The sequence below is a fragment of the Arctopsyche grandis genome, chromosome 3 (assembly GCF_051622035.1).
Source record: "Arctopsyche grandis isolate Sample6627 chromosome 3, ASM5162203v2, whole genome shotgun sequence".
In the NCBI taxonomy this organism is placed as follows: Eukaryota; Metazoa; Arthropoda; class Insecta; order Trichoptera; family Hydropsychidae; genus Arctopsyche; species Arctopsyche grandis.
Window position 1 is genome coordinate 21,967,839 of NC_135357.1, and position 22,614 is coordinate 21,990,452.

General features: G+C 31.3%; 2 protein-coding genes across 6 annotated transcripts in view; both read left to right on the plus strand.

Annotated features, from left to right (window-relative positions):
• Window positions 1–1,360: 1,360 nt before the first annotated feature.
• Window positions 1,361–5,817, plus strand: LOC143923296 (plasminogen receptor (KT)). 3 transcript variants are annotated; one of them, XR_013261713.1, is made up of 5 exons: window positions 1,361–1,599; window positions 1,694–1,824; window positions 1,963–2,072; window positions 2,153–4,000; window positions 4,391–5,817. XR_013261713.1 is itself a non-coding variant. In XM_077446906.1 (4 exons), the coding sequence occupies exons 1-4, from the start codon at window positions 1,519–1,521 to the stop codon at window positions 2,290–2,292; spliced, it is 462 nt and encodes a 153-aa protein (XP_077303032.1). In that variant the 5' UTR covers window positions 1,361–1,518; the 3' UTR covers window positions 2,293–5,817. The 3 variants fall into 3 exon arrangements, 1 of the variants encoding a protein (XP_077303032.1); XR_013261714.1 differs by lacking the exon at window positions 4,391–5,817 and having other exon boundaries at window positions 1,391–1,599; window positions 2,153–2,392; window positions 2,693–2,737; XM_077446906.1 differs by having other exon boundaries at window positions 2,153–5,817.
• Window positions 5,818–11,037: 5,220 nt separating this feature from the next.
• Rhp (GTP-Rho-binding protein rhophilin) overlaps window positions 11,038–22,614 on the plus strand; it is a 60,927-nt gene continuing 49,350 nt past the window's right edge. The window contains exons 1-2 of one of the 3 annotated variants that reach the window (XM_077446671.1): window positions 11,038–11,111; window positions 14,959–15,280. In XM_077446671.1, the coding sequence (XP_077302797.1) occupies window positions 15,053–15,280 (228 nt within the window). In that variant the 5' untranslated portion in view covers window positions 11,038–11,111; window positions 14,959–15,052. Of the gene's footprint in view, window positions 11,144–14,958; window positions 15,281–22,614 lie in introns of all 3 variants that reach the window. The other 2 variants (XM_077446672.1, XM_077446673.1) reach the window with 2 other exon arrangements.

Genomic DNA, 22,614 nt, shown 5'->3' on the forward strand with positions numbered 1-22,614 from the left:
AGATCATCACCAATCACATACAGGTAATCCTCGACTTTTGTTTGTCGAAGATGTTTTGACTTACGAAGATACGCACTAAGATCGAAAAAAAAATCAAAGAATTATTATTTTTACTTCCCCGTAATCCGCAGTTACTGAGAATATATCATGTATTAGTATGGGTGACCGAGCGATGGTCGCAATCCGGTGCGTTGTCGGTCTATCAATCGAAATTTTTTTAGTCTTCAATTGTTTCTCTCGTCGAAATAAATCAATTAATTAAATCATTTCAGAGGTAAATTTTATCGGATAATGTCTTCAATTGTTTCTCTCGTCGAAATAAATCAAATAATTAAATCCATCTCAGAGGTAAAATTTATCGGATAATGTGTGATTATTAATTTTATTTCGACGAAAGAAAAAAAACCCTTTGACAAATCACCGACATTTTTTTTGTTAAATGTTTCATCGACGGCGGAAACACAGTAGTATATCGTGACGACTTTTAATAAGAAATAACAACAAGGTTTCTTTCGCTCGTAGTCAGAGAAATTATAATATTTCTCTGGTTGTAATGCGTATCGTCGTAATTCAAAACAGTGTTGTAATTCAAAACATCAACGATGATCTAATTTTAGCTCCATCTCGCTCTTTAGCTTAATTTTGATATTTAATTTCAATTTTTTAATTTAATTTTTATTTCGATATTTTGTACGCTACTTGTTTTAAATCGTCGTTGGTTTGGAGCGTACGGACCATTACAAACATAATTATGTAGACTTATTCACCATGAATAATTACATAATTCGAAATTAATAATTACATTATGGAGGATGAACGAATGAGACGACTGGCATGTTAATGCACGTGTTTATTATATGACAGCTGAAGACAGAGTGAGTAGTGGCTCTACGAACCCAGCCGGGTTGGTCCCCACTCGCAGGAAGGCAACCAAACTCGACCATGTCGTATAAGCGAGCCGCCACAACATAATTCGACATGTATAATTACATAATAATGTAATTATTCACCATTCAAAGAAAAAAAAATATATATATATTTGCTAAAAACCGGATATAATTTTAATCAAACAAAATTCCTTCCTAACCATTCGAAATGTATTTAGAAATTACGATTTCTATTCGATATATGATTATATGGGTAATAGGATTATTACGCACATTACGATCGCCAAAAAAACAATTTTTGCCATGAAAATCACGAATACGGAATATTTGGCACTCGAGTTCTCGTTAGTATGATAGTCTCATCGTTAGCATGATGGACTTTTCGGCTGGCAGATATTCCGTTATAGAGATTTTAGTGACTTTTGGGCGAGCGCTTTGTGGGCAATAATCACAATAATTTGAAAATAAATATCAATGTTACGGCCAAAATTTTAAAGGGCCTAGCCTGTCAGAGTTGACGCTTCGGCTGATAGCTTGTATGTTGTGTTGAGTGTTTTAAACCTGTGTTTACTTTTCAATAAAAAGAGCTTTGTAAAAATCAATTTGACCGAGTTTGAGATATTTTACAAAAATGGGTATATCTCACTCCACATCTATGGAAGAAAACTTCAAGAAAAACCAAGACTTCATTCAGTCCATCAGTAAAATTAAGGTGTTATTTATTGCCTTTTTTGTTTATTCTATTTTTTTTTATCATTTTGCTTTTGGAGATGCGAAAATGATGCTTATTTTGTTAATATATGCAGATGGAGCGTCATATACAAATGATGTATCAATTAAGGGAACGAAGTTTAGCTATGGAAATAGCTAAACAAAGAGAAATGTGCAATTGGATTACCGCATTTACCGTTGTAGCTACAATTGGTCTCTTCACTGGGTGAGTATCCTTTTATTTAACAATTTTTTTGTAACTGGCCACTTCCAGACAATAGTATAGTACTACTTTTTGAAATTATGACCGCGAGTAATTTATGATTTTCCATAAATATTATATATTGTATATTAACTTTTGTAGATTTCGTCGGACTAAACGTCCTTACTTATTAGCACCTATGTTACCATTGACATTCTTCACTGCTTATCAAATTGATTGTGCATACGGCACAAAAATTTATAGAATTCAACGTAAGTTTTATTTTCTTTTCAGTGTATTAATTATAGTGTTCAATTTTATTTACTTAATGTTATAATACATTTTATTGTAGAGGAAGCAGAAAATATTATGCAATTTGAACCCGAAATTTTAGAGTTGCCATGCGGTTTACCAACAGCATCATCAATCGATCAAGCTCGTCTTGATGTTGAAGAGAAGATAAAGTTGCATCCTTCAAATTCTCACATTTAAATGATTATATTTTCTTAATTTTACTATTTTTTTTCAGATTACATGTCCAAAAGAGATTTATTAGAGTGTATCAGTCTTTATATTACCACTGAGTTTTAGAGTAAGTTTAAAAATGAGAGCAGTTGTATAAATTTTTCAAATACGCAGGCTAATGTCTATGCTAACTGTTTTTTGGCTAATACATAATACATATTACATATGTATGTATGTATATGCTATTTAGTTTGGGCTATTAAATGTTGGGTGGTTTTAAAAATATTTTTTCATAATAGTACTGGTTTATAAAAAATGTTTAGAGTTTATGTAGCCTTATTTGGTTTTAAGAATCAGATATCAATATATTTACATATTTATATCGAACAAATTATAATTTTTTTTATCAATATGTTCTCTTTTTCAGACAACTCTTCTTGATTACATATGTCATACATTCAAGGTACTTAAAAATAATAAAACTTATTTTAAAATATTCGGGTCACATATTTTAATTTTAATTCATAGACTATTTGAGTGATTTTGGCGTGATGTGTAACTCATAGGTTGGCAACTTTTTCGGTAATTGGATTAATTTGCACAATAATGTAATTATCTTTTTGTTAATTGTTAAATAATAAAACAAATGCTTTGGGAGCTCTTGAACTTTTGGTTCAATTTTTAAATGTTGAGATAATTATGCATTATAAATAGTTCTTTTGGCTTTTATTGTTTGCTTTAGTGCGTCGCAAGACGATGGTCAATGTGTTTACTTGTGTGCTGTGAAAAATTATTGGTATACACATTGTGGTTGGCAAAAGGTTGTGGAGCTCTGGTTTACTTAATTATCCAAAAAATGTTTCTGTGTACATATGTATGTACACACATAAATGTCGAAAAAATGCTCGGTTCATGAACAATATTTGCTGATTTTTTGAAATTGTCGATTTACATATCTACATGTTTGTATGTAAGTCTCCACATTAAAAGATTCAAGTCTCATAATGTATTTCTATATAAAAATATTATTTAATATTTAGCAAATACATTATAAACAATGCTTTGCCATATTTTTAGTGTAACAGTATTATTAATTGAACATACATATTGTATACGTTCAGCTTGATTATTCAAGAAAGACCGAATTAAGTTTATGTACAAGTATAATGTGAAATATGTTTATTTTTTTGCAAATTTATGATATTGTGTTAATTAGTATCTCACAAAGGCCCATTTCAAAAATTCTATTGGTCAGGTTTTAAATCTATTGAAAATAAATTTGTGTATAATACATTGAAACTGTATTAGTAACCTGTAATTATAAAAATCTTACATAAACGTGTATATGAGGTCTATTGATTGATACTTTTTTCGAGGAGAGTGAATCGCAAGATTAAAAACTGTTCATACACAATATAAGGTAATATCAATTATCACATGGTCTATATGTAGGAACACATACATAAATATTTTGAAGTGATCTCATTTTTTTTAGAGTATACTCATTGTATTACTCCCAAATATAAAAAAAACTTGTTTGATATGAGATAAGCAGTTCAAGTTTATCACTTACATAGAGATAATTCTATAACGTATTATATAAACATACATGCATAAATACATGTGTTGTACATATATGCGCATTTATAATGTACATAAGTGGCCAAAAGATTTTCTTAAACAAAGTATATTTTATGAGGGAACATCGAAAATATTTATTGTATCTGAAAGTTTGGTTTATAGCAAATTTGATTAATCCTTGTTGTTTTTGGAATACTTTAAGCCCAATAAAATGATGATTTCCAACGATTGGCTTCTAAAGATATGTAATGCATTTTAACTTCTGCTTACTTTAGAGTAATTTGGAAACTTAAGTGTATCCCAATAATCTATGAATACTTCAGTACTTGTAAGGCAACATTCGAACTGTCATAGATGTCATTCATCCCCTTGTCTTTAACCTTCGGACGATTGCATTAAACATGAAGCCGTAGTGGTCTTATGAATGATATTTTGTTTCACAGATAAGTCAGTAAAAGAATTGAAAAAAATTTCAGATACAATAAATACTTCTGTTGTTCATTCCAGAAATATTGTACGTTTTACTTCCAATTCATTGTATCAGATCAACCTTTATTTCAAAATATGCATGTGTATAAAATATGTATATTTTTAGTTTATGCATTTATTTTTAAGTTTGATAATTTTTTACTGTGAAAATGTCAAATTTTAAAATTTCAGGCTATGGGTAATTTAATCTCTTATTAGCTTCTGCTTCTCAGATATTTTTGTAAGGAACCATTTTTAAATAGATTTAGGAAACATAATTTAAAATTCACTCAAAAAGCCTATTTTTTACTAGATAGACCAATGGAAAATCATTCGAAATTGGCCAAATTTAAAATAAACTGAAGCCTTGATAATTTTTGGTGAAAATCAAAACATTCTTAGAATGATCAAATATTATTGATATATTAAAAAATGTAACATTGTCTAAAATTATTCGTTTAATTGGCATTTATAGTTACTATTTTTTGATATTGACATACTTTAAATATATGCAGTTTTTATGCACAATGTATTATCAATGATTTAAATCATGGCTCAACTAGTAATTAATTGATATTTATTTTAGTTATAATGAACTATATTTTAAATGGTAATATAATAAGAATCCTCTACGCATTTAAATTAATATTGACAATACATTTGCTTTATTAAAAAAAAGTTATTGTTAGTTAGATGCTACATATTTACTGGGAATATAAAGTAATGTGAACTTTATTAAAATAAGTCATAAACCTTGCAATATTAAAATGCTTTTTTAATATATATTTTTTTATGTATTTTGTTATGTTTTTATTTGTTGTAGGTTTTTACTTTTGGTATAGAATTTTATTGTATTATACTAATTTTATTATTGTTACTTTTTATTGTACTTACGCATCAGAAGATAATCTGTAAAACAATGTGTTCTGTGAAGAGTCAACGAGTGCCTTCATTGAACGTTTTAAATTTTTTGTATTTGAATATTTCCCATATAACATATGTATGTATTTATGTAGTTGTATAACACAAGTTATTGTATTCAATATTACATATACATATTTCGATTCGTTGTATATATTAAATTTTGTCAATATTTGTATAATGTTATAAATACATATGGAAAATTTAACTAGTTAAAATTAGCACTACATGTGTATGTAGTTCTCGGTCATAAATATCTATCGAAAAGAATCGAAAAATTTCATTAATAATAACGTTTCAGTTCAAGTTCTAAATAACCAATAAGATATGTATTCACATCTCTGTTGTTCAATAATAAATTATGAAATTTACATAACATAATTGTTCTTAAAGTATTACACATAAATACATGTTATATGTGTGTAGGTATTAAATTATTATGTAATTTAATGGATAAACCATTGAAGGTAATATTACAGAATTTATTGTACATTACAACGAAGTCATGAATGTTCTACTAACATCTTACTTGGACAAATTTTGTCTACTATGTGTGTTATTGTTTCAATAAAAATTGAAGTTAATTATAATTTTTTTCACAAAACCAAACAATACATTTAACTTACTTATATATGTACATATACTATGTACACACATCTCTAATATGATAAAAATCATTATACATCTTTATAAGAATTCAAAATAGAAGTACATAAAGTAGCTTTCAATTTGAGTGAGGAATTTTTCATGACCCGATATATTTTAAATAAAGATACAGTGACACAGGACTGAAACAATTTAAGAGATTTATAATCGATTTCATTATTTTCTAGTTAAAAAGAATTTTCAATAAAATCCCCCCCACCCCTTTCCAAAGTTGAATCCAAAGTGCGCTACTGTGTATTTTGTCATGTTATTTATTTTATAACTAGCTGAACCCTACACGCGTTGCAATGCCATAATAACGCATGCAATTCCCGTTCCCGTTCTCGTTTCCATTCTCGTTCCCGTTCCCATTTGTCGGAAAAACGCAGGCAGCGAACACATTTAAAATTATCGCGTTGCAATGACACTCATTCCCGTTTTTTTTTCACAGTAATCTTCCCGGACATGCATACAACAAATCTTGAAAGTTCCATCGTAATCGGTTCAATGGTTTAGGAGCCTATTCGAGACACACGGACATTAAATTTTATATACATAATATATAGATATATATTGACTGTCACGTATGCGTTCCTATACCATTCAACCGATTGCGATGAAACTTACCAGACAGTGTGCTACAACATCCACAGCCAGCACCAATATATAAAAACCAGCCATAAATACAAAACGTCCCCGTGAAATCCAAATGAATGAGAAAAGATCTGAGAAAATTCCGCTCATGCATCACATAAATTATGAATATAATGATGAGCGCAGGCTACCGGACAAATAGGTTAAAATAATCTCCGATAACCTACGCTCACTGACGTGGAAATTATCACATTCAGGCACGGCAGCATGGATTTCATTACGATCGAAAACGATATGAAAAGATTGAGATGTTTTCGATTATGCAAAACACTAATTCTGATAGAGCTAACGAGGACATGAATGGGTTAACCGCGAGGTCGTCTTAAATGCGATGCAGCATTCTTGCTTTGTTAATTTTATTCTTACCGTATCCATATATTTTATAATATTACATATTTATTTGGGACAAAGAGATAATGGATTATTATACGGCCGTGTCCCAAAAAAATTTAAATGAAGCTATCGAAGCACGAAAAACAATATCTCACCGTGAACTTGCTTTCGATGGCGCGAAATCCAATGTGAAAATAAATTTTAGATGTAAAACAACGAATGTTAGAATTGCGATATACTGAAAGGACTATTTATTTGATTTTAAATTTTTCAGAAATTCACCACCAAATAAACTAGGTTTTTCCCCGGGAATTTTGGGAAAATTGAAAAAAAATGTATATATGTAAATCAGATTTTCAAATCGACACATTTTTAAATACTTGCATTGAGTCAATGCCATTGACACATGCAATACTTAAATGAATCTAAACGTTTTGGTGTAGTGGCAAATTTCCGTTTTGTCGAATGCTTCACGTAAATAACCTATTAGTTATTATCGCTTGTTCGAAATACGCGGCTTGCAAGTAGACACTACGACGGTCTCGGAATTTGGAATCTCGGATATAAAAAGTTTATTTTTTCATGCAAAATCAATAGTTTGGAATCACTTTAAAAATAATTCAGCAATAGGCTTTTGAGCTCTTTTTACTATTATGCTGTATGATTAGTAGCAAAATTAAATTAAATTTGTAAAATAGCAAATGATCAGTATATCAGTAGCTATTATAATATATATAAGATGTATTGCGAACATAATTAAGTAATGATAAAAAGCATTTAAAAATCAAAAATCAAAATCAAAAAGAATTCAGCAAGAATCCGGAACAAGTAAGAAGTTTGCAGCTGCATGTAGATACATATTATGATATGCAACATAGCTCTCCAATTGCTACAAAAATGACAAATCATATATCTATGTATCTACGTGCTCTAAATATCAAGAAAATAGAGAAAAATAATTATAAAAAGTCTTGTATTTAAATTAATATGACCTTTCTTTAATTATTACCTATATACCAAAATTATGTTTTATTATTTTGGTCATTCTCAATTAAAAAAAATCAGTTTTATGTAAAAAAAAGTTTCCGGTTTTTTCACTGGTATTTTCCCGCTCGTTCAAATTTCCCTTTTTTGGCCATCTCTAAACATACATAAGACGATAATTTTTACCTAAAAATCTTTCTGCCAAAAGCAAGCATCGGTTTTAAACAATAGTTTCGAGTCTATTGCCTTCAGTTGTATAGGTTTTTCATTCCAAATTTACCCTTTTTCATTTCAAATTGACATTGAAAAGAAAAAGTTTTAATTTGAAATGAAAAACAGTCAATTTTAAATGAAAAAGGGTCAATTTGTAATGAAAAAGGGTGAATTTGATATGAAAAAGAGTCAATTTTAAATGAAAAAGGGCCAATTTGGAATGAAAAACATATATTAATACTATATATAAGGATTGTAAATAGGTTTTTGAGCTCTTTTTCCTATTATGCTTTAGATTAACATTAGAATAATATAATACTGTGATTAATAACCAAATTAAATTAAATTGTAAAATAGAAAATGATCAGTAGATCAGTAGCTATTAAAATAGATATAAGATGTATTGTGAACATAATTTCGTAATAATAAAAAGCATTTAAAAATCAAATACTATATATGTACGATATTTACTTTAATTTTCTACAAAAAGTAGTCAATTAATTTTTTTGCAGAATTTTTCACACCCAAATGGAAAAAATAGATTCTTAATTACAATTATTATTATGAACTTAGGTTTTTGAATAGTTTTTAAAAACTGTCATATTGTATGTATGTACATACATATATTCGGAAGCACCTCTTGGTCGTTGACTTCTGTTTCCTTTTTTGGAATCGATAGCTGCCTTACCTGGAAACGTAATTTACGGAGATACCAAAACGGGGAAGGAAACCTTACGATTGCTCGGTTATTGAACAGACAATACTGACGAGGGTTGCACGTGACCGTCAGCTACTGCAAACATTTTCGCATTTTTGCCGTCAAAAACTGTTCGAAATTAACATTGATTCGTTTTCGAACATTCGGTGTCGTAAAACTGCATTATCGGTTCGGATCGATTAGTCACACTCGGTTGCAAAACAATTGCCAACGGCAGGTAAACGCTAAAGATGGTGTGCAAGGTGAAATTTTAGAACACTTCCGAAAACCGTCGATCGAAGTGGTATCAGTATTTTTTCTAACCTTTTGTTAATATAATATCATTTATGACTAGTCACCGGAGCCTGAGGGGGCCGTGTATTGTTCAAAGGTTGTAAATGCATTGTTAAAGGTTTGCCGAACAATGGATAGCACTGTGACTATCCTACCTCTATTTATGACTGTGATACGTTGTGTGTACCTTTTCTGTTTGGAAATCTTGGAATTCCTGTGACCTGTCTTGAAATTAAATAATAAGCATGCATATCTCTGTATTTACTCTTATAATGGGTGTTGTAAGTCGATGGTTACGGACCACTGACGTAAACAGTGACGTTATGACAGGTACATAGGTGTATGAGACATTCAGAATTCATTGTGAACCACGAGGCGCCTCGCTCAGGTGATTCAAATAAGGCAGCCCATACACGCACATATGTAAGCTTGGATGTTAAAATCCACGTTATATGTATACTCACCACAATTTTTAAATTGGTGTGAATTGTAAAAATAAGTTTTTATTTTTATTTTAGTACTTAAATAATGATTCGGATATGATTTTTTATTTTAGAAATCTAGCTAATATATTTAGTTGGTATGCTATCTATTTTTTTATAATACTAGTTGGTAGCTCAGTTAGTATCAACGTTGCTAGGATATTACATAGTTTCATAATAAGTATGTAGAATGAATCTGCATACTCAAATTTTTGTTTTTTCGGTTTAAGTCGTCTAAAAGTGTGTGAATTTAATCTTGTTTAGATCGTTAATAATGTACTTTTATTTATGATAAATCGGCTAAATTAAATTTGAGTGCAGTAAAGAATTTGTTTTTTGAACAATTTGAGTGCAAAAAATTTGTTTCTTTAAATAACAATAATTTAAAATTTTGTTTTCATTTGAAAATTGATTAAATAAATGGTGAATATGTGAACGCGGAAAGTTTATATGAAACCTTTCGATTTTATTTTGTAAGTATAAGAACTTTGACTTTTTTTTATATCTTGGTGTTGTTCGGTCGGTGTCTCAAAATTTGTCAATTTCCTGTTCAAAATGAAGATTGGAATCTATAGTCGGGTATTTTATCTTTCATTTGTAGTACTTTTCAGCTTTCAAATCTCTCTAAGTAGTCGTCCAGTTCAAATCAAAAGTCAAAAGTACGTATTTTCACTTGGGATTTTTTTCCACCGTTAATACTATTTTATATTGAGTATTTTCTATTGAAAGATGTTTATTGGGATAGTATTCTGGCCACACTATTTTTTGTTTTCGTTTAAAAGGGTTAATTTATTTTATTGATTTATATATATTTTAGCTATCAAGCTAATTTAAAAATACATCTTAATTATTATACTTAAATCTAACATTTATAATTATCTTATATGTACTGTCCCTCACAGAGGTGTCTCTTCGCACCTCTGTGAGGATTGGAAGTGTGCTGAATTTTAAATCGGTAAAATTTCGAGCTAAAAGCTCGTACTAGTATTTACTCGTATTTACACGAATCTGAATTGAATTAATAGGGATAACTTGTCTTTATATGAGAATTAAATAAAATTCCACTTTGAACAATCATATTTTGAGTATTCTTGTGGATTAATAACAAAAATTTAACCGGTATGATTGAAAAATTATGCTGGTGTATCAAATGTTTTAAAACATTTTGTAATCTATTTAAGATGATTTTGACAATAAATAAATGACAAACTTTAGATTCGATAAGCTTTAAGCATTCCTATTGGGCAGAACTTCGAAAGGCTCGGATCCACGGTTGGCGATCGCAGGGAGCTCTGGCCGTGCTATAAATCTTCCATTTCTTCCTTCGAGCATTTCCAATAGACTTTCTGGTCAATGATCCGGAAGATGAATGCGTCCAGTCAGAGTCGCGGTCGCCGAATTCGGAACTAGACCTTTATATGCACTTTAGATTGATTTGCAGCGTGTATGGGAGATTCGCGCTTCGTAGCACTAGGCTCAACTCGCACAACTGCAACCGTTAGTCAGTCAACCGCTAAGTTTGGTCGGTCGCAGTCGTTGTTATCAGATAGTGAGCACGCGCCAATCACCAGGTAGTGCTGTCTCGTTCTGGCCACGTGTATTTGTTGTGTGTGCAAACGAGACAAGTGACAACTGTTTCGATTCCTATCCTCCAATTTGAACAGACCAGAATTGTGCGCGCCGATTGATATTCGCTATCAATTGACGTTTATAATCATTGCCAATACCTTTTTTTTCAATATATTATTCAGAGTTGTTTTGATGTATAAATTAAAGTGTAACAAAAAGGACTATCAATCAACCCCTCGTGAAATGTGTAGTCACAATTTTCCGTATATTAAACATGCTAACTAATTATATTTTTCATCTTTACGAATTTTTTCATTCATTGAATTGTTTACTCGTGTCTTTGGTTAAATACTTCGGTTCATTTTGGCGTAAAGTTTACATTTTTTTTGCGGAAATCCCCAATCAAACATTCAATTGAAATTGACATCGAAAAGAGGTCAATTTTAAATGAAAAAGGTTCAATTTGAAATGAAAAAGAATCAATTTGGAATGAAAAACCTGTATAACATAAAAATATGTACTATTTTATGTTCAAATTGTTTATTGTTATGGTTGAGCATCGATATACTTGACTTCTAATTTTAACCCAACATCTGTTCCGCTTTACATATATGTATTTGTCAACGATTTATGGTATCAAAGCATTATTAAATTAAATTTAATTGTTTGATGAATTTTTATCATATAGGTATACGCAATTAAGCAGGTGTTAATATTATTTGCTTAGGGACTTATTATTTTATTCCTATGAGTATGGGGGATTAGAATATTACGTGTTAATTTTAAACACATACTACATACATATGTATGTATATGTATACTCATTGGAAAACTAATAAAATTAAATTACAGAGTAATGTGATGTTAAATTCGTACGTATGTATCGATAGATAATTTTTCTTTTATAATAATTTAACAGTATTGCACACAACAGTTACACTTTAACCGCTATTGATTAATTCTCACGTTATTTCTTAAATAAAAAAAAAATAAATTGAACGGTAAAATGGTATTCTTCATGCGCATATGTATTGATAGTCGTCTTGTCTTACCCACCATATCTGCTGACGACAATATTTTTATTTAAATATAAAAACATTGTTATTGAATGTATGTAGATGCATATTTATATAGACGAAGGATCGCTATAACATACATACATATGTAATTAAATTTATGATTAATGCAACGAAATCTTGATTATATTCCCAAAATAATCTAGTTGAAAGTTCAATTTCAAAATTGCTGCTGAAATGATTTTTAAATTATTAATATTAATCTGTAATTATATATTTACGAACAAAATTCATTTGACAGGAATTGAAATTTAATTCACTAATTTTACAATTCATTTACTTATGCAGTATCTATTTTTGGAAATCGGCTACATAAAATATGGCAGACATTCGGGAATCATCGTCATCGTCGACCGAGCGATGAATCATAAATCGATAATAGGTACTACCTGCTTTATTTTGACCAAAGCATACATACGTAGGGTGTTCGTTGCATTGCAAACGTGAGCCCTCGTCCCCATCGCATCGATTCGAGTCATGAAACTTTGAAATCCGGTTTTAATGACTACATTATCTTTTTATTCTTCAATGCGAATTAACTTTATGAGGATCGATTAACAAAAACAACCTCTATTAACACGTTCGCGCGGGTTCAAATAGCCGTTGGGACTGGACCGTGGTCAGTGGGTCATCTGGGCCAGACGGGTCATCTTTGACGCAAAAGAACAGGCTCTCGTGCGTGACCCTGATTCGGTGGGTGCACATCCTTCACATGCAGCGTTTACCATATTGTGAATTTTCAGGGTCCATTATTCGTAGGATTCGCGATTTGCTATCGTGGATGTGATGGCCCAGTTGCTGACCTAACCGGACGGAAAATTAGCGGGCGGTTTCACCCGGTATTGTGTGAAAGAATGCGTGTTTGTTTATCTGTATGTATGTAAAACCATTCGATACAGTGTTTCCGAGTATCACACGATTCTTATCGTTTGGTTGTGATTGACATGTTCTTCTTTTTTTGAAGCAGGTAATCGTAGTGTTTTATTTTTAGCTTTCGGTGTCCATATTCTGGCATGGCTTGTATTTTTTCAACTTCGTTTTACATCAAATCTTCTACATATATCTATGTATGTATGTATATAAAAATTAATGTCTGTGTGTGTGTCCCAAATAGGCTCTTAAACCACTTGACCGATTACGATAGAACTTTCAGGATTTGTTGTACGCATGTCCAGGAAGATAACTGTGAAAAAAAAACGGGAAAAAACGGGAATGGAATCGGGATTACCGGGAATGTGTGTCATTGCAACGCTATAATTTCAAATGTTTTCGCATCGCGACCAACGTGTTCGCCTGCCTGCGTTTTTCCGACAAATGGGTACGGGAACGAGAATGGGAACGAAAACGGGAACGGGAATGGGAAAGAGAAAGGGGAACGGGAATTGCATTCATTGTTGTGGCATTGCAACGCATGCCGGGTTCAGCTAGTGTTATTATATATAAATTTGTCGATTTTTCTTCCACTATTTTGTCCGACCCCTTATTGTACATGTGTGCTCTTCACGAAAAAAATCAAGTATAATCCCTGTATCAATGCGATGGAAATAAATAAAAATCATTAAATTTAATAAATAGCAAGTGGGATTTTTTCCTCTTAAAAAGTCAAAATGTCGTGATTACAAAATTTTTTCCACACTACTGAACGTATATAAAGCTGAAAATTTATATTTGTATTCTTTATGTACTGAATTATAATTGATAAGGTTTTGGTTAGAATTCGCAAATCGGAAGAAGTAATTTTTTTTAAATCAATATTTCATTATTTTATTTTGACCTTTTAAATTGTTTCTTTCTTCTTGATATTGTATGTTTATAATATGTGTAGTGATGTTAAGTAACTAAAAAAATTTGAACAAAATCCGATAACCGGAAGTAGAACTTTTGTCTTGTGTAAGTTTCCTACATTTGCCCTCAATTTGCATCGAAAATGCTCTCATAGCCGGCATGTGTGAAAGTGTATGTACTATTTTTCATCATCGAATTTTGTTTTTGATACTTCTTATATTTCTCAAATACATACAAGTCGTGGGTTGGTCACATCCATTTTTTTTCTTTTGAGGATGTGACAGAAATTCTTATATCGAAACTAATCGATCTTGACTATAGTCATATAATACATCGCGTAATGGAATTTAATTACCTACCAATCTACCATACACAATGATAATTTAAAAAAAAAGTTGATTAACACTTAATGTCCGCTGAATACCCTTGAAAATTTATGAATTGTTATTTAAGAACAGTAGAATATATCGGTTCTGAATGAATACATACAAATTTCTGCTAATGGAAGCCATTCCAGGAATATTTTTATATCATCAAATCTTTTTTGTTCGATGTAAAATTACGTTTAAATTAGACATATGCCGTTTGTGGTAGTTATGTTATGTGGCTGTCAGTGCAATTTTGGAACTTACTTATGTTATTTTTGGAATTAGCGCAATATCAGAAACGGATTACAAATACTGTTACTCTCTCAATGGGTGTATGACACATGACGTACGCACACTATAGTTTGAAGATGATTTCAGTATAGTTAAGTGTGCAATTCTTTATACATATGTAATGTAGCATCATCTGGCGAACGTGCTTAGATATTTTATATCACTGTTCAATTTCACCGTTCAAAAATTTCGACTGGCAAACTAATTTTACATCGATTTGCACACCTCGTAATCGTTGCGCACCGTTCTGTTCGCCCATATATAAAGAAAGTGATTGAAAATTTCCCAAAAAAAAAAAAGAAGTTTCTAAAGTTAATAAATTTCTTCGACAGGTGCCACGTTGAAAGCGTCGTGAAAAATTACTCGCTAGTGTGTGTGTGTGTGTGTTTGTACGTGTGCAGATTCTGTGATTTGTGATGGTTGAAAATGGGCGATGAGTCGTCCAGTTATGGGGAGGTGGACAGTTTGTCCAAGACCAACGACAGTTCCTCCATTCAAGACTCTGGAAGCAGCTCCACCGGTCAAGACCACTTCAGGGACTCCTTGAGTCCTGCCAGAGACCCCAGACAAGATAATGGTTTCCGAGCTCTGCAGCCCGGGGATCTGAGCAGTCTACCGAGAGATTTGCTGCCAAAGAGGAATCCTTTCATCAGAGTGAGTACAGAATTTTCATCTAAATGAATCCCATTGAACGATTTGGAAAGTTTCCCACTGTTTCGCTCTTTTGCGAGCAATTAAAACTACACTTGGGAAAATGGTGTCTTAATGTTTTGGATGCGAAACTTAAAATTTAACCGGCATGGCACGCACAACAACTAGCTACCGTGTTTCGTCTTACAGAATGAATTGGAAATTTTAAATCAGAGTTGAGTAATTGGATGCATCTAACTACATTATTTGATAGAGCACGGCTTTTTTTAGGGGGGGGAGGGGCTGCAACAAGGTTTTTTATCGGTCTGACAATATTCCTGCATTCTTCCGATCGCTTTGAAACTTTATCATCTTGCGAGGTTCGGCCGCCGATAGAGATTTCAATTGCTTTCGCTAGTTCATAATCGTAATAAACACGTTTAAGAATACAAAAATTTTGGAGACGGCGAAAGCCACTAGCTTGTAGCCTTATATGTTTGACTTTCCGCCCGCCACACGTTTTGTCAGATTTTAATTGTTCAAAAGCCTGTTACTTTTTCTTTTTCACACTATGTATATCTTATAAAATTTTCACTATAGGGTCTCATTATTCTACTAGAAACTATTTTACTGCAATAATAGTTTCATGAATGATTTTAGTACGAAAAAAAGTACACATGTGATAGATTCAATGCGCAAGGAATTCATTCACAATTTGTGTTTACATATTTAGTTTTTAATTTATACCAGGAAGGCCTAACAGGTAGCCCCAATGCGCCTTCCTGGCCCCATTGTACATTTGATACAAATATTATTACTATTATACAATATCAATTAATATCTTAATAATTACTATTATACAAATTTGTAAATTTGCAGCATTTTATACAATTCAGCTAAATTCGAGATTGCTGAAAACTCGAGATTTTGCGAGAAAATGGGTAAGGTTGCCAATTTTTTGGAACCGTTTCAATGAAAATCAGATCAATTGGCAAACTCTGATAGGAAACGATCGACCTCGAGTCACAAATCCAAGGTCTGGCCAGCAGAAACCAATGGGGTTTGAACCCGTGACCACTCTGTTCAATGCATTATATGCTAACCACTAGTCTATATATCTCGGCATACATACATATGTATTCAAATACATAGAATCAGGATTTGCGAAACTGGTATTGAGATTTATTTGTAGGATTGAGAATTTTCATATCAGTTTTTTTGATTTATATTATCTGCATATTTTAGTTTATGGAAAATAATATTATTGTACCAAATTCAACGTTAAATGATTGCTATGGGTATTAAAATAAATAAAATTCTTATTTTTCGTCATAAATTTATTCAAATTTGATTTAATTTATTCAAAACCGTTTATTCGACAATATTGCAAAAAAAAAAAAACCTATTACTATATATTATGTACATATGCATATGAACAGACACGGCTAGTTTTTTTTTTGGCATCGTGTGCTGAAAAACTTAATTCGCATTGCACATCAATGTCATATTAAATTGTATTGCTAGTAATAAAATTTCATTTGTTTAGCAAATATTCAAATTTTATTTAAATTTAATTTTATTGCGTCGTCGTATTCGTTTTCACATGTCTACATACCTTTGTAAAATACGGTATGCATTTTAAAAATTAACTCACCCTTCGTAAGGCGACCATCTGTTATATTTTCTCACATTTTTTTATGTAGATATCCGGTTCCTTATTGTATTAATTTACATGAATGTTAATTAATTAAAGAGAAATAAAACAATGCGGATACATTTATTATATATGCATGTATGTAAGTAGGCAAGTATGACTTTTCCGGTTTAGTCTTATTATTTTAGTTTAATTTCATCTGAAATGATCTGTGCGCGGTCGTCAAACGGTTAGGGCTCACTGCGGAACAATGCCGTCATTTTCCCGTCACTTGACGGTGGGAACTTTTCGGATAATTTTAATTTTTTGTTTTATTGGATCCGAATGTGGATCAAAAGAGCGTTGTTAAAACCGCCACTTCCACAGCAGCGTGGCGGTTTTGAAGACTTGAAATTGTTGTGATGATGAGTTGATCTCGTTCTCATGCGTTCACCGTTGGGCAAACATCACTCGTAAAGATTGATGATGTTTGTGAGTGAGTATCATTATTATTAGTGCACGGCCAAATTACCTGATTGGCTGATTTTGAGATCCAAAGGCCTTGGTTCGACTCCTGTGTGTGTAGTTTTTTTTTTATCGATAACGCTCACGCTTCAATTGCTCAATACGTGTAATTCTTTCATCTCCTATTGTTCGACGAATTATAAACTAATCTTGACAGCCTGTAGTATCACGGTTCAATTCTGTAAATTCATATATTTTAAGACACCTTTGTTTGAGCTCATAGTATGTACATATGAGCTGCTATATTTGGTAGTGGCATTAATTCACTTTTCGTCATTTCGAGAAATATTTCGCAAAACATCAAATATTTTGTTTTGCGTTTAAAAATATTTAACAATACCGGTGGCTTATAATGGGTTTATCCTGCTTTTCCGAGATAAGTGATAACAATTTGTGAATTAAGTCAAACAGAAATAGTGTTTTTGGAAATGAAAATTGGACTACTGCCTCTTTCAAGTAAACCGGCTCATATATAAATTTAAAATCATATTCAAATAGTATGTACGTACATAGGTAGGTTGCCAATTTTGTGAGGAACCGTTTCAATAATGACATCAGATAAATCGGCAAACTTACAGGTTGCCCCAAAGCGACATATATTATTATGAACTTGTTAATATGAGCCGTTATATTTAAAAGTGGCAAAAGTCCACTTTTCTTCATTTCGAGAAATATTTAAACATTAAATATAATGTTTTGCGTTATAAAATACTGATGGCCTGTAATACGTTTATTCTGCTTTTACGAGATTCTGGACATACCGAATTAAAATCAGTGACAACAATTTGTGAATTAAGTCAGTGGTGTTTTTGGAACTGAAAATTGGACTTCCGCCACATTCAAATATAACGGCTCGTATAATCAGAATTTGATTATATGATTCTCGACTGCCTACTTAATTGGCTTAATATTTTGTAAACTGAATTATTTTTGTCTCAACTATTTAAGGTTTATGTATGTACGTGGTGTACAGCCTATTGCGGGAATAATCACCATATGATATGCTGGACCCATTTGGTAAATTTAGAGTAATATTGAGACCATTAGTTGAGAAATACTTTCAGTATCGAATTTCGTGACGATTTGTAACTGAAGTACATGTGTAGATACAGTCAGCACTCGTTTAACGGACATGAAAATTTAGTGGAAAAGATTAAGTTTTCTATTTAATCCAAGCATTGAGATTTTGATTAATGAATTTTCTCCCAAGACGAAGTACATCGCTGTGATAACCTGACCAAAATTTTTATATATATTATCGTTTAATTGGCCAGGTGTTAGGTCCTGTAATGCGAGCGCCTATGTATATATTGTACGTACGCATATTTATCATTTCGCTCAGCATTCAACACCTCATTCATTGAGATACACTGATGTATAACATACAAAATGAGGCATTTCGGTTATGTATTAACATTTAATTGCATACCTACCGTAGTGCCCGATGTAATCTATCAATACGAAGGCTTTGCGCAACGTCACACACGGTGGTAGCGACCCACTTTGCAACGTTTGAGAAAATTACTCAATCTTGTTCTTATCGTGTTATATAACCACAAGTCGACAAAATCGGGAAGATTTTGAGACGTGTAACAAATTGAGGATTGAATGAATGCAGATGGAAATGATTTCGAATTCGCGTAATGAATCGGTTTACGAGGTACTCTCGTTTTACGAGGTACAATGTGTGTATGCTAGACGCGGCTTGTTCTCAATTTTTCCTTTTGATACGGTCGACTTTATCACCGTTGACTATACCGATAACGTGGCATTGTTTAAATTGCGACTTTAGTATTATTAAGAACGGCTTTTTGTGCAAACATACTTGTGTAATTGTTAATGAAATCATACATTTTTCACGAATTTTCCACGTCGCTCGTATCAAACAATGCACAATTACTCGCACGTGAGTTATTAAAAAAAAAACTGACGAGCTTTTGTTAAAAATGGTATTTTATAATTTGATCAATTCATTCATTCAATTGGTTAACTATTGTTTTGAATATTTTTGTTGAAATTGGAATATGTATCTTTTTATAATGTTTTGAAACATTGCTATCCACGGATTATTCGTGTAATATTTAAAAATCTTAAGAATAACACAAAACGGTATGCAAAAAAACGTTTTCCGAAGTTAAATCACTTTCATATCATATGCGAATGAAAAGAATGAATCTTTCCACTTGGAGACGAATACTATTATATACGTACATACATATAACCATTACCATATTGTCTTATGATAAACCTCCTTACGTTTAAAAATAACTTCATCTGAGAGGTCTTATTCTCAGACTCCAAATATATACATATATACAAATTAAAATAATTACAAAATCCTTCTTTTCAAATAGAGTGATTAAAATTTGGAATAGTCTATCCAGTGAATAAGTAACTTCTAGTAACTTATTAAACCTTTTTAAAATAAACTTGACGATATTATTAAAATAAATGGCTTTTTGTAGTTCTTCCATTTCCCAGTTTATCTTTTGTATTTTTTATTTTTTCATCTATTATATTTTGAATTCTTTAAGATATGTATTTATTTTCGGTATATATATATTTTGTCTTTTATCTTATTTGACATTTTGTATAATAAACGGATTATTGCGCAAATTGCGATCGCGCGCACGACAATCGTTGCCACAAAAATCACGAATATGGAATATCTGGCACTCGAGTTCTCGTTAGTACAATAATTCGCATGGCTACCTTTCAATTGATGGAGTTTTTGGGTGCCAGATGTGGCATGATCGAGATTTTAGTGATGTGTGCGAGATAGCTGTACCTACATATGTATCTATTAGGGATCCCAATCGAATATTCGAATTATTCGTCTGATTTTTCAGCCATTCGTTATTCGAATATTTCATCAACTAATCGAATATTATTCGTGTATATATTTTTTTATAAACTAAATAAACAAAATCAACATGAAGAGAGTGATGACGAAGAAGCCAACGATTATGAAGAAAATGAAATATATAAGAAAATAAAAAAATTAAATTATTATTGGCTGTAATAACGAGGTGGAATTCAATGGCAACTATGATAAGACGATTCATTAAAATTTATGCTTGGTACATATGTAATTATGACCTTTTTTTAAATTTTCTAATATATTCGAATATTCGAATAGCTCTTGATTTACTATTTTGAATTCGAATAATTGAAGTCGACGAATATTTGGGATCCCTAGTATCTATGTACATATGTACATATGTATATATGTATTTATATACTTTATGTATTAATAATTCCTTAGGTCCATCGGCTATGCCGCTACTTTTAAGTGTTCTTAAATTGATATGAATAATCTGTATCTGATTTAAACAAATATTTAAAAAAAAATCGCATTAGTCATTGCTAATGAGGATTAGATTATCGATAATGAAGGATAATAGCACATTTGCATATTTTTGTAGGTACGTACTACAGTTTCAACTCTAATCCATTTTACGCACAATTTTTAAATTCATGTTGAATTTTAAAATCATCATTTACGATCGTTGATATGTTGCTGGTATTTACATACTTATTTATTTGTCGGTATTTTACAATGGAATTCGAAATACACTTTTGTAAAATGTATGCCATTGAATAAAGCTAATATACGTCGAAATATATTAGAATGTCTTTATACCTACTATGAATTATTGGTTTATTATACATATATGTACATATCTACATATGTATGCACATTCTTCCATATATACATAGCGTATTTTTATACCAAAATGGTAAGTTGTCACGCTACTACGAGTATCATAATTTTTGAATTATATTTTCTAACATTGCACTATGACTCGAGTCTCGTTTATCTCATTAGAACTAAATCTTGAATTTCTTCTTGAATTTCAGTTTTTAAGATATGAGCGTCTGAATAGGTACCAACAATAAATTTTAAGCTACAGATTATGACGAAATCTCTGAGGAATTTTTCTTATCCACATTCTAGATCTCGTACAACGATTGCACACGCATAAAAATAAATATAAATAAATAAACCACTTAACTTTGGAAAATAAAAAGGCCGTACAGTGTCACAATGCGTACACATTCATACATACATACATATGTGTAGATAAGATAATATTTGTTTTCAGTATAATTATTTTATTTTTACGAAGTAAAATGACAATTTTCAGATGATTAAATGGCAAAAAATGTGCGTTAAATCATTCCAATGATTCGTATATCTAGTATCACTCATGAAAATGTAAATTATTTTTACGTAACAATTAAATTCCTAAGTATCTTATACTGGAAATAATATGTATAATCCGTTAATACATACGTATACCTATGTATGTACTTGTACATATGTACATACGTATTTCTATTTAAAAATAATTAAATGTGATGATTTATTTAAATAAGACATGTATGTATGTAAATGTTTCAATATTATAGATCACTTCCACGATCAATAATGAAAGTTTTAAGTATTTTCTGTTCTTTTATATTATATTGAAAATTAAAAAGAAGACGAGACAGACGGACAGACCCAGTTTTGTCTGGTTCCAAATATGTGGGTCGCGCATACTTACACTTGTTCCACCGGTTCATATCTTCTGGGTAGACTCATGAAGTCATCCGAATTTCAACGACTTCAGTGTTATTACGTTTGATGATGGTCGTTCGCGTAGCGTGGTAATTGCATTGTTTATCTTCTTCGGTCTAATGGGCTGTCCATCAAGGGCAACCCACGGCGACAATTACCTGTAATCGGTCTTCTTCTTCATTGTTATCGTTCGAAGACGACTTGCAACGCGGCAATGACCAATTGACAATTACTATGCCGTTAATAACCTTCACGAAGTACATTACAATAACGCATCTTCATAGGAAATTTCATATGAATTAAAAATAAACGACTTGAACCAATTACTTATTTCGTTATAAGTGTGATTGATATATATTTTGAGCTTTCTTTGCACCACTTCAAGATGCTACATACATAGCAGTAATTACAAATCGAACAGTGACGAAAATTTGAGCATTTTATAGTTTAATTATGAAAATAGTATATAATTTTGATTTTGTTCCTTCAAAAAAAGTTGTCTCGAGTGCATTTTTTTTTCTAGTTGAAAACAGTTTTGAAATATTCGTGCTCAGCGGGCCCAATTTTCATTGAAATTTGGCGCTCATCGTATTCTACGGTACGCAACTTAAAAAATACATACCATTCTACATTACA

What these genes read in the sequence shown, in the direction of transcription:
- LOC143923296 (XM_077446906.1), top strand. Translation starts at nt 1,519, where the DNA reads ATGGGTATATCTCACTCCACATCTATGGAAGAAAACTTCAAGAAAAAC. An exon ending in ACAATTGGTCTCTTCACTGG is followed by an intron (nt 1,825 to 1,962) that starts GTGAGTATCCTT and finishes TAACTTTTGTAG; the next exon opens with ATTTCGTCGGACTAAACGTC. An exon ending in AAAAATTTATAGAATTCAAC is followed by an intron (nt 2,073 to 2,152) that starts GTAAGTTTTATT and finishes ATTTTATTGTAG; the next exon opens with AGGAAGCAGAAAATATTATG.